The sequence below is a fragment of the Carassius gibelio genome, chromosome B2, assembly GCF_023724105.1.
Source record: "Carassius gibelio isolate Cgi1373 ecotype wild population from Czech Republic chromosome B2, carGib1.2-hapl.c, whole genome shotgun sequence".
In the NCBI taxonomy this organism is placed as follows: Eukaryota; Metazoa; Chordata; class Actinopteri; order Cypriniformes; family Cyprinidae; genus Carassius; species Carassius gibelio.
Window position 1 is genome coordinate 17,550,762 of NC_068397.1, and position 15,196 is coordinate 17,565,957.

Genomic DNA, 15,196 nt, shown 5'->3' on the forward strand with positions numbered 1-15,196 from the left:
CACTTTGAATCCGGAATGTGCAGAATGTGTTAACCTCGGCCAAGACGTTTGTTCAAAAGTGCAAAAGGACACTGGAAGCCTGCTTATACAAGGACACACCGCACCTTCTGTTTATAGCAGTTTGCACCTCACTAGCTCATTGCAGCCATTATAAAGCCATTAAGTACACTAATAATTTACTATTATGCTGAACAGGGTTACATTCTACCACAGTCTAAAGCAGTACAACAAGCACTCTTATTTCAAAGCACTTTATATCCAGCACAGTTGGTTCCATAGATACCCTGTACATTGTAGATATGTGCGTAGTATATAACAGCAATGCTTTTGTCACATACTGATGATAATCTACGCTATGAAAGTTATTATTGCTCCCCTAAGTCCACCCAAGCCTTTTAAGAGCTAATCTCTAACTCAAGATGGATCTCCTGATCATATAACACATGCCAAGGACAGGGAAAGGTGCAAGCCAAGCAAAATCAACCGTTCCGCTTCCATATATAGCGTTTATATATGTTTAATACCCACAGGGGGACCCAAAGGGGGCCAATAGGCCGATCAACTCACTGTGCAGTCTGTATATGAAGCAGCTTCATGGTGTCTTTAAGTGGAATTCAATAGGGCTGAATGTGCTGATGTGTTTTGTTCTGGAATGTGGGGGGTTGTAAACCTAAAGTGCATCGACATATTGGAAATACAGTAAGACCATCCTCAGATAAAGTGATTGTCTCTAATGCATTTGGCTTTTCTACCCTTTTTTCTATTGCAAATCAAAGTGGCAATGGGAAGCAATCTTTTAAGAATCAAACTTTGATAGCTATGATTTGACTCGCCTCAGTGGTATTATCAGTTTGTAAAAGGGTATTCTGCCAAAAGGAAGTGGTGATATTGATGTTGGCTTTGGTTTAGATTAAGCAGGTTCAGGAACTGTTGTTTTTCAAAGTGTTAATGTGTACAAGCAGATTTTTTTTCTTTTTCTGGCTGTTATTTGCGTAAGATTTTAACCCAAGCTTTTTTTTTATTTTTTTTTTATTTTTACTGATAAATGATATATGTTATTGCTGAAAGTATCCAAAGTTAACCGGGTGTATTTCTCTCCCAGGGGCCCCGGATCCCACAGCAGGGGCCAGTATTGATGATGAGAACTGCTGGCACCTGGACGAGGAGCAAGTGAGGGAACAGGTCAAGCAGTTCCTCTCTCAGGGAGGATACTATGGCTCAGGCAAGCAGCTCAACTCCATGTTTGCCAAGGTGAGACACTGTCGCATTCTATGTCTATGTGTGTGTGAAATGCTCAGTGCGAAATGTGCTATTATGGTGAATTATGGGCCCATGAAATCCTAGGAGGCCCATTTAAATCAATGTATTTTAATTAAATGTCAAGCTGCCTCTTATTTTCAATAGCCAGCGCAGTTCATTGCTTTACCTGTCTGTTATCTGAAGATTTGAAGGACTGCACTACAGCCTTTAATATTGATGCTGAATATAGTGCTCAAACGCATACACAAGCTTCTCCATCTTGCAGTCCTTTCAGCTAAAACACTTGTGCTGTTTTCACTGTTTAAGATGCTGTATGTACTAATGACTTGCTTTGTTCTTCAAAATATGATGCTGATTTTTGTTAGATACAGGTGTGTGTTAGTCCTGCACGTGATGCCTGAGGTTAAACCAGGATTTTTTGTGCAGGTGAGGGAAATGCTGAGGATGCGCGACTCAAACGGGGCGCGGATGCTTACGCTCATCACGGAGCAGTTCATGGCTGACCCACGTCTATCTCTGTGGCGCCAACAAGGCACAGGCATGACCGACAAATGCCGACAACTCTGGGATGAGCTGGGTGAGCTTTTTCTTCTTAACACGTACGGCACGTTTCTCAGTCACCATCCTTGTTTGTCCTGATAAAAAACATTCTGGAACATCAACCAATCAGAGATTTTAGGGGTTAGATAGAAGGTTTGGACTATGGATGTTTAATATAATGCGGTTCCTTTATCAACAACACATGACGATCCAGGAAAATGTCCTACAAGGCCAAATCACATGTTTTGAACAGCGTAGCACAATTAGCCCTGTCTCGTATTTCGTATACATCCTCATCCCTCTTCTGTAAACCTTAATCATTAGTACTTACTCTTTTGCTCCTTGGTTCAATATCCTTAGCCTTAAGCACATTCGTGCATTTGCACCGTCTGACCTGCAGCAGTTCAGTCAGGGCAAGTGGATCAGCGCACGACTGACTTAGTCTGCGGCACATGCAGAGGACCGGCCGCCCACCTCTATCCAGATAGCATGAAAGGGCCAGGATCAATGAGCTTTAAAGCTGCCTCCTATTGATCCGGCCATTTAAAGAGGTTGATGAGAGCACATCCTGAAGAGGCTCATTTGAGAGCTGCGTCTCTGGCTTCCTTTTCCTTCGAAATGGTTGTAGCTGTAAACAAGGCGCACCTGCCAAGTTGACCGAGCATTCGGATTTTGCAAGAGCAGTCACTGTGACCGGAGCGTCTAATAAATGTGCAAGACAGTTCAGTGTTTTAGTTGACAGCTACGCTGATTGGCCGGAGCTCAGCAATTTGGCCAATCAGGGCTGCGTGTACATGACAGCAATGGAAAAAGACGCAGGCCAGCCATCTGTTACCTAGAAACAAAAAGACATCGCCAGTTACACGAGCCCACCAGACAAACCCTACACCTGCCGAATTTCATACGATCCCCTGTGCCAGTGTTTGACATTGATGCACTGGAGCCTCATCTATTAAATGCGCCGATTTTCCATTTCACATTTAGGAGCAAATCAAAAGCGGTGTTCAAAGCTAAACCAGTTAAAAAGTGTATAAAAATGGGAAAAGTGGCAACCTAAAATCTCCTTTCTTTATCCTTTTATGCTCCTTTTACCTTTTTAATTTCTCCCTTGATCATTTATAAGCCACACTTCAGCTATAAAGACGACTCTGCTCTGTGGGTTTGCAGGTGCGTTGTGGGTGTGTATCGTGCTGAACCCGCACTGTAAAAGTGAAGAGAAGAGCTGCTGGCTGAGACAGCTGAAGAAATGGGGAGACATGGACATCTGCCCTCTAGAGGACGGCAATTACGGCAGTGAGCTGCCCAACATCACCAACGCTCTGCCACAGAGCAACCTGGCTCAGGGTAAGCCACTGATCAGTTGATCCAGACCTGAAATGATCCACTTATCTCAGTGTCTGGGGCTCACATACCTATGTTTTACTCTGCGTAGACTCACTGGCCCGGCCTAGAAGAACGGTGTTCACGAGAGCAATGGAGGCCTGTGACCTGCACTGGCAGGATAGTCACTTGCAGAGAATCATCAGTAGTGACTTCTACATGTCCCCGGCCTACCAGAGAGAGGGAGAGAGCCTGCTCTTCAACCCCCAGGGCCTGCCACTGTGGCTAGGTATGCATTTACATATTTCTCCGGGATTTCAAGCTATGTTTGTCCATGCTGATTCTCTTCAGAGCAGCCGGTCAATGCAAGTTTTTCCTACAGCAGACTCTGAACAATAAAGACATGTTCACGCCACTATAAAGTTTTAATAATCACTCTAATTATATGAGAATAGGGAAGTCCATACTACAGCTATAAAAATATGGATACAGTACGGATGTCATTGCAATTTTTTTTCCAGCTGAAGAGCAATAAAACTATTGACAGCCATTTAGAATCGACATGTGCTTGAACATTTAAATCAACAGATGACGCACTTTAAGTTTCACTAACTTGAATGAAAATTCTGTCATTAATTACTCAGCCTCATGTCGTTCCAAACCTGTAAGACCTTCGTTCATCTTTAGAACAGAAATTAAGATATTTTTGATCAAATCTGAGAGCTCTCTGACCCTCCATAGACAGTAGTGCAACTGCAATGTTCCCAGATCCACAAATGTAGCTGGGACATCAGTAAAATAGTCCATGTGACATCATGGGGTTTAACCGAAATTTTACGAAGCTATGAGAATACTTTTTAATGCGCAAAGAAAACAATAATAACATAATTAAACCACCATTTTGGAGAGTAACCCAGAATGTAATCAGACTAAATCGTTGTTTTCCTTCAGTAGACAGCGCTTTTATGCTGAAAAATTACAAAATTGTGGTTGAACCAGTGATGTCACATGGACTATTTTACTGATGTCCTTGCTACATTTGTGGATCTGGGAACACTGCAGTTGCACTGTTGTCTACGGAGGGTCAGAGAGCTCTCGGATTTGATCAGAAATGTTTTAATTTGTGTTCCGAAGATCTTACTAGTTTGGAAGAAAAGGAGGCTGAGTAATTAATGACAGAATTTTCATTTTAGGGTGAACGAACCCTTTCAAAATAAACAGAATGTTATGGTTATCACTTAGTTCTCCTTCTTGGTGTAACGGACCTTAAGTCTGAGAGGAAATGTCACTCTCAGTAAAACACTTCCTGCCGTGTGTTGTAATCGGTCTGATTTCACTTCTGCATGAGCTTCCATTACAGTTTTGTCTGATATTGAAACCATCCCATCTTAAAAGAACCCCACCATGTTTATACTGTATCACGTGACTCGTTCCAGATCACGTGCCTACAGCATGCGCCAGGGTGGATGCTCTGCGTTCGCATGGTTACCCCAGAGAAGCCTTGCGACTGGCTGTTGCTATAATCAACACCCTCCGGCTCCAGCAGCAACGGCAATTAGACATATACAAGCATCAGAAGAAAGGTAACACACACTGATCTGCTGTGCATAACATACGGCCTTGCTTCTAATGCTCAAGACAAATTCATTATTGTTAATCAGAAGCGTTATCTTTTCAATAGTGACCATTTCTACGTGTATGTGTAGACATTAAAAGAAAACTACAGTTACTCTTAATTTGTGAACAGAAATTTTATGAACAGCCATGTGTGCTTTTAAAATTAAAGAGCGTGCTTGTTTCATAGTATAATTTAGGTATTTACATATTGATGCATATGTCCCTAATACAAGTAAGTATCTCCCGTTGTGTCCTCAGAACTGCTGCAGAGGGGAATGACCAACACCACCAATCTGGAGGGCTGGGTGGGCCATCCCCTCGATCCCGTTGGCTGCCTTTTCGCCACCCTCACGGAGACGTGTCGAGTGGAGGATGACAATACCATGGATACCGGAGGTACACAATTATAGGCTGTCATTGGGCTTCTGTCCTTTACGACTCTCAGAGAGAGACGCCTTGGGCATTATTTGGTTCCTCACTCAGCAACTGGCCTGTCTTTGAGAGCTTCATTCAGTCTGCTGGAGCCCCATCTCCTCGCTCTTTACAATTGCCCTCCTTTTCTGAGCAGTGTTAAAGGGGTGCTATTGTATCAGAAAGGTCATTCTGCCCACTCAGTGGTGTAAAACGTATAAAATCAATCAGCATTTGCATTCCATACATCCCTCCAAGCTCAGGCCAATGGAAAGTGTCGGCTATTGTATTCCTGTAGTGAGTAACCCACAGAGAGGCATTGTTTGCCTGAATAATACTGGCAAATGGTACTGTGACTTGGGAGTTTTGTGCGTATCTGTTTGCTGGTTCCGTCGTAGCGCTCCCCTTTTGGCCACGGCGCTGCAGCGGTCGTGTTGGCTTGTGTGTGCGCCTCTTGTGCATTACTCTGTATGTTTGTATGTGTGCTAGAGAGCATAGCTCTTTGTTTGACTCTGTTGCACAGTTGGAAACATCTGGCATGTGCTGGGATGGGGGCGGACTCTTGGTTTTATCCAATCAGAACATCCGAAGGTCAGGATCTTAGCTTAGCAGGACCAGCAACAGCAGCTGTAGCAGCGGCGGCAGCAGTGTGGAAAGCCAAAACAATGCTCCCTCTAACCCCTCTGCTTTACTACTTATGTGGTTTACTGTAAACCAGGGCTCTGGATAGTGCACCATAACTTGGTCAAATTGTTTTGTGTGGGATGATTGTGAGACACCAATAGAGATGTTGTTTTCCAGTGTAGCAAGATGGCGGTGAACCCATTGATCCCTGTCTGCTGCCCACTGTACAAACAGAATTGGCCAACAGGATAAATTTGCCAGGGGGATTTAAGTGAGCTGGTGATGAGGGTCTAAATTCTTACCGAACAGATGGTGTTTTTTCTCAGTTTTGGTACAGATATCATTAGACACTGATACAGATGACTTAGTCTGTGGTGTTTTTATATGTTATCTAAGATTGGGGTCAGTAACAGTTTTTTTTTTTTTTATTTATTATTTTTTTTTTTTTAAGAAATACTTTTATTTAACAAGGATGCATTAAATCAATTAAAAGTTATAACCGCAAATCTTTATTACTTATTTTTTAATTGTTACACACATTTAAAATAAATGCTGTTCTTTTGAACCCACTATTAGTCAAAGAGTCCCGAAAAAAGTATCAAAAATATTAAGCAGCTCATTTTTCAACAATCTTAAGGAATGTTACTTAACCACCAAATCAGCATATTAAAATGATTTCTAAAGAATCATGTGACACTGGAGGCTGAAGAAGTGTAAAATAAAAAATAAATTTTAAAATAATTAAAATATGAAATTAAAAACTTTTCTTTGTAGTAAGTGAAAATGTAGTCAAAATGTAATATTTCTCAATATCCATTTTACTGTACATTTAATTATATAAATACAGCCTTAGTGAGCGTAAGAGACTTATTTCATTTTAAGAATTTAAAAATCATACCTTCCCATAACTTTTGAATGGTAGTCTATATGTACTTGCCTTATTTCCTAGAATGTCTTTATTGTACAACAAGCTGTAAAGTGACAAACACCACTTTGTGTCCAAATAGATTCAGGTGAGCCCAAGCCTCCAGTGTACCAGCATGTGCCGGTGTGGGGATGTCCAGATGGAGGGGAGTCGTACCTGGCGCTGGCGCTAGAGGTGGCGCTGATGGGTATGGGGCAGCAGCGGCTAATGCCCGAGGGCCTGTACGCCCAGGACAAGGTGTGTCGAAACGAGGAGCAGATCGTGGCCAAGCTGCAAGAGATGGAGCTGGATGACGTTTTAGTGCAAACACTCCGCAAACAAGCCATCCTCCTTTTAGAAGGTACAAACTCATTGTTCTTAATATTACGTCTACTTTAGAACCTTTTGCTCTTGTCATCACCCTGTAGGCCCCATCCTCTCTGTGTGGAGCTGTTTCCTCCCCTCACTGTTCTTTTGCTTTTCCCACAACCTTTTTTCCCCATGTGGATCGCTGTCTACTTTTATCTTTTCCTCCACTATCTCTAGCCTGGATATATATATGTTTGTGTGTGTGTGTGTGTGTGAGAGAGAGAGAGAGAGAGAGAGAGAGCGATGGAGTGCTATGCCTGTAAAAAGATCCGCAGGCTGGCCTCTGCAGTGTCCCCAACTCCCTTCCCCAAAACAGGCCACCCTGCATCTGAGCCTCCCACTGACACGCGGTGTAACCTTAGAGCAGACATCTGCGCTGCTACTAGGGAGGACAGACTCTGTCAAAGCCCATGAGGCCTTGCCGCCTGTTTGCCTTCTCATCGTCCTCCCCAGCCGTCCCAGCGATACGCTCCACTCAGATTTCTCTCTCCCCACTTGCTGCGTGTGCCCTCACTGACTCACCAGCCTCCTGTCCATCAAGCCCGACTCAAGCCTGCGATCTGATATGATGGACAGCGCAGTTCTGATGTGCTGTTCTCTCTCTCCATATGTCCAGGTGGTCCCTTCAGTGGTCTGGGGGAGGTCATCCACAGAGAGAGCGTTCCCATGCACACGTTTGCCAAATACCTCTTCACCGCCCTCCTGCCACACGACACAGACCTAGCATACAAACTGGGCCTTCGTGCAATGAGGTGAGACTCTATTTCTCTCCATCCAAAGTCCACGTGTATTATCTATAGGGTTTATATATATATATATATATATATATATATATATATATATATAGGGCTTATATATATGCTAATATCCTGATTGTTTGCAAAAATCACTTTCTTTCTAATGTGGGAAAACAGACCAAAACAGGATGTCGTTTCATGATGTACTGTACTGAAGTCCAATCAGATTCAGTCTAGGATGAAAATGTCCCTCTCCCTTAAAAAGCCTGCAACTTACTAGCAAGTAGCAAATGGCTGTGTTATAAATAATGTAGTTTATTTTAATTTTTTCCTTTGTAATGCCCCACACAAACGTCCTCTTTCAAATATTTTTTCATGGTTTTAAAGTCTCTTATGCTCACCAAGGCTGTATATGTTTGATAAAACATAGTTAAACATTTATTATAGTGAAATATTATCATGATTTCAAATAACTTTTCTATTTTAATAAATTGTAAAATGTCATTTATTACTGCGATTTTGAAGCTGAATTTTCAGCAGCCATTACTCCGTATAGTGTCACATGGTCTTTTAGAAATCATTCTTATATGCTGATTTGCTGCTATCATCATCAAGGTTGAAAAGTGTCAGTTTAGAGCAAATGAATGCATCATTTCTGAATTAAAGTTGATTTACAAAAAAACAAAAAAACACCAACCTAAACTACTATTTTAAACCATAGTGTACATAAAAACTGTAAAAAAAAAAAAAAAAATTTCTTGTTTCTCATGTTCATACGAAATGTGTGCATTGTTTTCACCTCACGTTAGACTGAATCTCCACACTGTGTGTTACCCATTCTGATTCAAGCCCTATAAAGCCTCTATGGGACCTTATTACTGTATATCTGCACTGAGGCATCATTATCCGAATCTAGCTCATCACAGTCCTCTCTAATACACAATCAATAGCACTGCTCCCTCTGCGCACCTTCTGCGAGTCTGAGCTGGTGGTGTGGTCTAATGTGTTCACTCAGGCAGGAGTAGCAGAGCGTAGAGCGCCATTTCAGAGCTAGCAGAAAATAGCACACAGTATTCTGCTAATCATGTCTGGGTAAACTGAATCTAGAAAGACTACAAGAAAATAAATGGAAAAAAGTGTTAAGCATATATATATATATAGCAGTTTTGTTATGGGCTATGTGAATGACTAGAGTCTTATATGTGACTAACCCAGAATAATCCTGTTTGCTGCAGGCTTCCAGTGCTGGAGTCCACGGCTCCCTCTGGTGACGTAGGACACCCTCACCATGGCATCTCCATAGTGCCCAGCAGATATCCACGCTGGTTCACACTGGGCCACCTGGAGTCTCAGCAGTGTGAACTGGCCTCCACCATGCTTACTGCTGCTAAGGGTGAGTGCTCCACACTCGGAAGTCATCTGAGGTTCACTTTAAACAAACTTGTATGTGCTGTGCCAGTGTTTAGCTAAGAGAAGTCTGTGTTGTGTCTTAGGTGACATGTTGAGATTGCGGACTGTTTTGGAGGCCATTCAGAAGCACATCCACTCCTCTTCCCTCATCTTCAAACTGGCCCAGGATGCCTTTAAGATCGCTACTCCTGCAGATAACCCTCCTGACATCACACTGCTCAATGTAGCACTGGAGCTCGGCCTTCAGGTAAATCTAACTGGATCCTTATGTGGTGTCTGATTTATTTTGCTCATCGGTGAGTGTGTTCACATGCGAGATCCTACACCAAGTATGCATGTTGTACAGATTCAGTACTATTGTGAAATATCATTACAGTTTGAACCTTTTATTTTTTCATTTTAGATAATGGCCTTGTTTTGAATAGTTTTCGGTGTTTTTATGTACACTGTGTGTATTAGTTCCAGTACACTAATCTTTTGTGTGTCTAATGCAATATGACATTTCTCTGCAGGTGATGAGGATGACTCTTTCCACACTAAACTGGAGGCGGCGGGAGATGGTTCGTTGGTTAGTCACATGTGCTACTGAAGTCGGTCTGTATCAATCTGATTTCTTTTATTATTATTTTTTACCTGCCAGGTTTAAATGCAAAGCCATTTCATTAAGACACTGACATGCACTTTAATAGTTTTGTCTGTTTAAAATGTCCTGTAAACCCTGCAGTTTGACTGAAATCCATTTTGTCTAACTCAAACTAACTGACCTAAATAATGCGACTGTAGCTCAGCTTTGTCCAACATGTATGCACATTAATCGGACTACAGTTGAGCTCTGCGCATTCTCCAACTGACAACCAATGTGTATTTAATCCTTTAAACACTCGATTGTTTCCCTGATATTGGAGATAAGTTGAATGGCTTGGTTAGATTATCATGTGGTTTCTAAATGCATGTAGAAGCACAAGCAAAACTTGTTCTGATTGATTCTTTTGTCTCATCGCAGGTCTGAGAGCTTTGGTTAGCATATTGCAGAGCTGGTACACTCTCTTCACCCCCACCGAAGCGACCAGCATAGTGGCCGCCACAGTGATGTCCCACAACACCATCCTGCGCCTGAGCCTTGACTACCCACAGCGGGAGGAGCTCGCCAGCTGCGCGCGCACCCTGGCCCTGCAGTGCGCCATGAAGGACCCCCAAAACTGCGCCCTGTCCGCCCTCACCCTCTGCGAGAAGGACCACATTGCCTTCGAGACGGCTTACCAGATAGTCATCGACGCCGCCTCCACGGGCATGACCTACTCTCAGCTCTTCACCATCGCCCGCTACATGGAGCACCGCGGCTACCCCCTTCGAGCCTTCAAACTGGCGTCTCTTGCCATGACCCACTTGAACCTGGCCTACAACCAAGACACGCATCCGGCCATCAACGACGTGCTGTGGGCTTGTGCTCTCAGCCACTCGCTGGGCAAGAACGAGCTGGCTGCCATCATCCCTCTGGTGGTCAAGAGCGTTCACTGCGCCACGGTGCTCTCGGACATTTTGCGGCGCTGCACAATGACGGCCCCCGGCCTGGCCGGCATCCCTGGCAGACGTAACTCGGGCAAGCTTATGAGCACTGACAAAGCCCCGTTGAGACAGCTACTGGACGCCACCATCAGCGCCTACATCAACACCACCCACTCCCGCCTCACGCACATCAGCCCGCGCCACTACGGAGAGTTCATCGAGTTCCTTAGTAAGGCACGCGAGACCTTCCTTTTGGCCCAAGACGGCCACATTCAGTTCGCCCAGTTTATAGACAACCTCAAACAGATCTATAAGGGCAAGAAGAAACTCATGATGTTGGTACGGGAACGTTTCGGTTGATTGCGGGGAACTCGTTCGCTTTTTTCACTCCGTTTATTTAAGGCATTATTTTATCCTTCCTTTTGTTTTGTTTTTTGGTCACCTTTGGTGAAATTTTAAGTTTCGTTCATTTGTTTTCATCTCGTTTTTTTTTTTATTATTGCGAACAATTTCTGTTCACTAAGTTATTCTACCAGGTCGAACCTGTGGAGGGGAGAACAACAACTGTAATTAAGACCATTTATGTTTTTGTTTTGGTTCATTTCTTGATTTCGTTTTAATCAAGATATTGTGATAAAAATGTAAAAGTGGCACATAAAGAGAAACCAAATGATTATAGTGGTAAATTTGGAGCGTGGGGGAGGTGTTTGGTCGGTTTTGGAAGGGGCTTGAACACTCAGATCAAAACAGTCATTCCTGAAACACTCGCACACAGTGTTATTTTCATACCTCAATCGTATTTTACAGATCAGCTTTAACTCTCTCTCTCTCTTTCTGGAAAAGGCCTGATTTTAAGAGTGAGACGGGCACACCACCTCAAACTTACACTCTGCCGAACCTCCCAACCACGACTCGAGCGAGCCACAAGACGTGAGCCCTCCCCTCTCTCCTGTGTTTGTTTCTATCGGCTGGCTCATCTTATTCTCTGTTGGAAAATTCAGCGCTCGGTCCTTCCATTGCTGAGCTTGAATGAAACCGAGATATTTACCCATCAACATCAGCCATATATGTTTCTCTGTTACCTCTCAGTGGAAAAACGAAAACAGAAACAAAAAGACTTGTGAGATTGAGTAGCAGTAATAATATATATGTACTAGCACTTCATTAAATTCCATCCCCTACATGACGCATTCGGATCAGCAGTTACTTACTGTGTACAAATTAGGTGAAATGTATAGATACATTGGACAAAAACAGCTATATTGGCAGAGCGAGGAATTAGCTGGCTTTAAACTGTACCGTAATATCTTCCACATTCCATGACCTCCGCCCTCCACAAGTGCCCCAGAGGATCCGAACACTTAGAATGCACTCCGCGGCTTCCATCTGAAGGAAAACGAGAAAAGAGATGCTCAACTCCGTTCTCAGGGAATCACTTAAAGAAACAAAACAGAAAAAAAAAAAATAGTAGCATAAGCATTTAAGATATTGTAAATATGAAAGTGTCAATTCAAAAAATTGTAAAGTTATAATTATTTATGATAACTGTATGTTTTTCTTTTGGGATACTTGAATCTGTTGGGCTGGGAATGTGACGACCGTATGAGGAAAGACTTCAGAAACATTTCTCAGGTGCTCCTGTGTACATTTCTGACTTACTGTTTTATTTGTATCCTCTTTTATTTCGTTTTTTTGTAATACATTTTTTTTGCAAGAGGAAGCATGTAAAGAAGAAGAAAGGAGGGGACAAATGTTTATGAACAGACTATGCAGAACCACTTCACGGTTTGCCCTCTTCACCCCGATCTTCCTCCGTCTTTTCTCCTTGTTTGGCTCGGGGGGTGGGGGCGCTCTCCCAAAATTCAACTGTTTGTATCTTGTAAGTAAAGTAATCTGCACGAGCTTCGAGTTTGGATGGTCTTTGCCTTTGATCGATGTACAACTCTTTACTTTGAAGCCTTATAGTCTTCTCTGAAAGCACTGCATGTGTTTCAGGACATTGTGTTGCCAATGTCAGTGGAGTACAGCACAGAGAAAACGGACCTACACCTTCGACTGGCCCGAACAAGGATGAAGGGCATCTGCTATTCTGTTCTCCTTCGCTTTGATTATCTTGTATTGGGGCTTTTGAGGGCAGTAAGGTCTGTTTTGAGGTTGCGACTTACCATTGCCTAATCGAGACTTTGACGGATGCTTCATTAATGGCTAAATCTTGAGGAGATTTCTCTGTGTTGTTGGTTTAAGGTTGGTCACTTTCATTTAAATGGTTTGCTGGTTTCCACTTTTGGTTCATTTTGTTCACAGAGGTTTTATTTTCTTTTTCTTTAGAGTTCATAATAGTTGCCTCAGCTGTGGCATACTCGAACAGCAAGGTGTTAGTCACGTTATGCAGCCATTGTTCCTCAACCGCTCTGTCGGGGAGCTCAGTGGATGGACCTGAGAGAAAGTCACAGATTAGGGAATTTACTTTTTATATATATATATATATATATATATATATAATCACATCTTCAGAATGATAATAGTGCTGCCTGTTTGATTATAAAAAAATAATTAAAAAAATATTACAAAAACAAACAAAAAAAGTAAAAAAAAGAGAGCATTTTCTGTAGCTAACTAGTTGGTCCAATGGCATTACAAAAAGAGAATAACCTCCTCTGGCTTTTGATTTCTCTCTTCCATACTCTTAAGTGTCTGTATGTGTTAACTGTACCAGTGTTTTGATCTGTCCCTAGAGTTTAGAAGGAAAAAAATAATCGCTGGTAGAGATTGTTCACTAGTTCATCTACTGTTTGATTTTGTTTCGTTTTAATTTAAGGGAAAGTGTTTGTCGCCTCTTTGTGCTACTGAATTATAAAAAGGTATCCAGTATTTGTTGCCACAAAAGTATAGTTCATCAACACTTTTTGTTTGTGCAACCTCTTGAGCTAATGTCTATAAACAAAAATTTATTACTATTTATGTAATGCTACTACCATTTTATATGATTTGTGTTGAATTTCAGTGCTTTTCTATGAATAAAGTGTGAGACACGTCTTTGCCTCTTTTTAAACTGAATATTATATACAGCTAGATCAAGTCCATCTTTTATTCCTGATGTATTTTTCTCTTAGAGTTTATTATTATTTTTTTTTATTTTAATTTGTTACAGTCCAGTGATACCACATAGTTGTGTGTAGATGATAAACCCATTATATGAACCCCTTGCAATATCATTTACAGGTACTAGGACTGCAAATACATAGAAATTGATCAAAAGTGACAGCCATTTTCATATATATATATATATATATATATATATATATATAAAAAATGATTTCAAACAAATGCTGTTCTTTTAAACTTTATTTTAAATCAAAGAAAAAAAATATAGCAGTTTTCACCAAAAAAAAAAAAAAATGTTAAGCAGTACAACTGTTTTCTACATTGACATTAATAACAAATTTCTTGAGCACCAAATCAGCATATCTTAATTATTTCCGAAGGATCATGTGACACTGAAGACTGGGGTAATGGATTTGTCATAATAGGAAATATATTCAACTGGAAAACAGTTATTTTATAATGCAATAATGTTTATGATATTTATTATATTATTTACGATAGAAAAAAAAAGAATTATAGTGTGCGTAGGAGATTTTTTAAATCCCTTCCCCCAGAACATAAATACTGAGAAAACAAACTTCAGACGAATAAGCATTAAAAAGTTTCAAACGCCTATGCTGATCTGTATGCTAATCTCCAGTTTTTGTTTCACGAGTTCAGAAATCTCACTACAGTTAGCCAAAAAAGCTTGATACTACCACACATCTTGTCCAGACTACATCTCCAGCTCTCCTCCTGTCTCCTCTTTAGAAACTCAGCGTCTGGATCACAATAAACTCCAGCAAAACCTCGTGTCAGAGTGATCGACTGTGTTAGAGATGCAGTCGACAGGAACAATGCTCTTTGGGCCTGCTTATACAAACTATCCCATCCATCAGGGTCCCTCACAGCTGCTGCTCTTCATTGTGTCTTGGACCCGGTGCAGCCCCGCGCTCTTGTGAGGACCACTGAGTAAGTGTTTGTCAAGCATGGCAGTGCTGCCGGCTGAAATATGGATGGGGTTGGCTCTGTTAAGACAGGCTGCAAAGAGAAGGCATTTCCTTAGCTCAGTGATTTAGCAGAAGTGACACGCCAGGAAAAGAGACGAGTAATTGGCTTTCCCCACCTTGCTGTGAGCTTCCAGCGCGGGCTGAGCCTGTCAGATTGGAGCGAGGAGTAGGTGTTGGGCTTGGTGGGGGAAAACAAGCGTTGTTTATAAGTGTAACAATGTTACGGAGGCTTTTCTTTAATTAGAACCCAGCCCATCATGAGAAGGAGGACGTCTAAACGTAGTCATGGCGCACACGAGCCTGTCAGGCAACTCTGAGAACTGTTGTGCTTCTGGGCAGGTTTGTGCAGTGAGAGGAAGCTTTGTCCTTTGCACCCTGCATGGCAGGTTCTGCTGTCAGCGTAA

General features: G+C 42.0%; 1 protein-coding gene across 1 annotated transcript in view; it reads left to right on the forward strand.

Moving 5' to 3' along the window:
• Positions 1 to 13,732, forward strand: part of zswim5 (zinc finger, SWIM-type containing 5) — a 44,079-nt gene extending 30,347 nt beyond the window's left edge. Inside the window, exons 3-14 of the mRNA XM_052547945.1 lie at positions 1,103 to 1,251; positions 1,687 to 1,837; positions 2,968 to 3,144; positions 3,233 to 3,409; positions 4,557 to 4,703; positions 4,996 to 5,133; positions 6,780 to 7,037; positions 7,662 to 7,797; positions 9,018 to 9,175; positions 9,276 to 9,439; positions 9,705 to 9,786; positions 10,196 to 13,732. Coding sequence (XP_052403905.1) covers positions 1,103 to 1,251; positions 1,687 to 1,837; positions 2,968 to 3,144; positions 3,233 to 3,409; positions 4,557 to 4,703; positions 4,996 to 5,133; positions 6,780 to 7,037; positions 7,662 to 7,797; positions 9,018 to 9,175; positions 9,276 to 9,439; positions 9,705 to 9,786; positions 10,196 to 11,058 — 2,600 coding nt within the window. The 3' untranslated portion in view covers positions 11,059 to 13,732. The remainder of the gene's footprint in view (positions 1 to 1,102; positions 1,252 to 1,686; positions 1,838 to 2,967; positions 3,145 to 3,232; positions 3,410 to 4,556; positions 4,704 to 4,995; positions 5,134 to 6,779; positions 7,038 to 7,661; positions 7,798 to 9,017; positions 9,176 to 9,275; positions 9,440 to 9,704; positions 9,787 to 10,195) is intronic.
• The last annotated feature ends 1,464 nt before the right edge of the window (positions 13,733 to 15,196 follow it).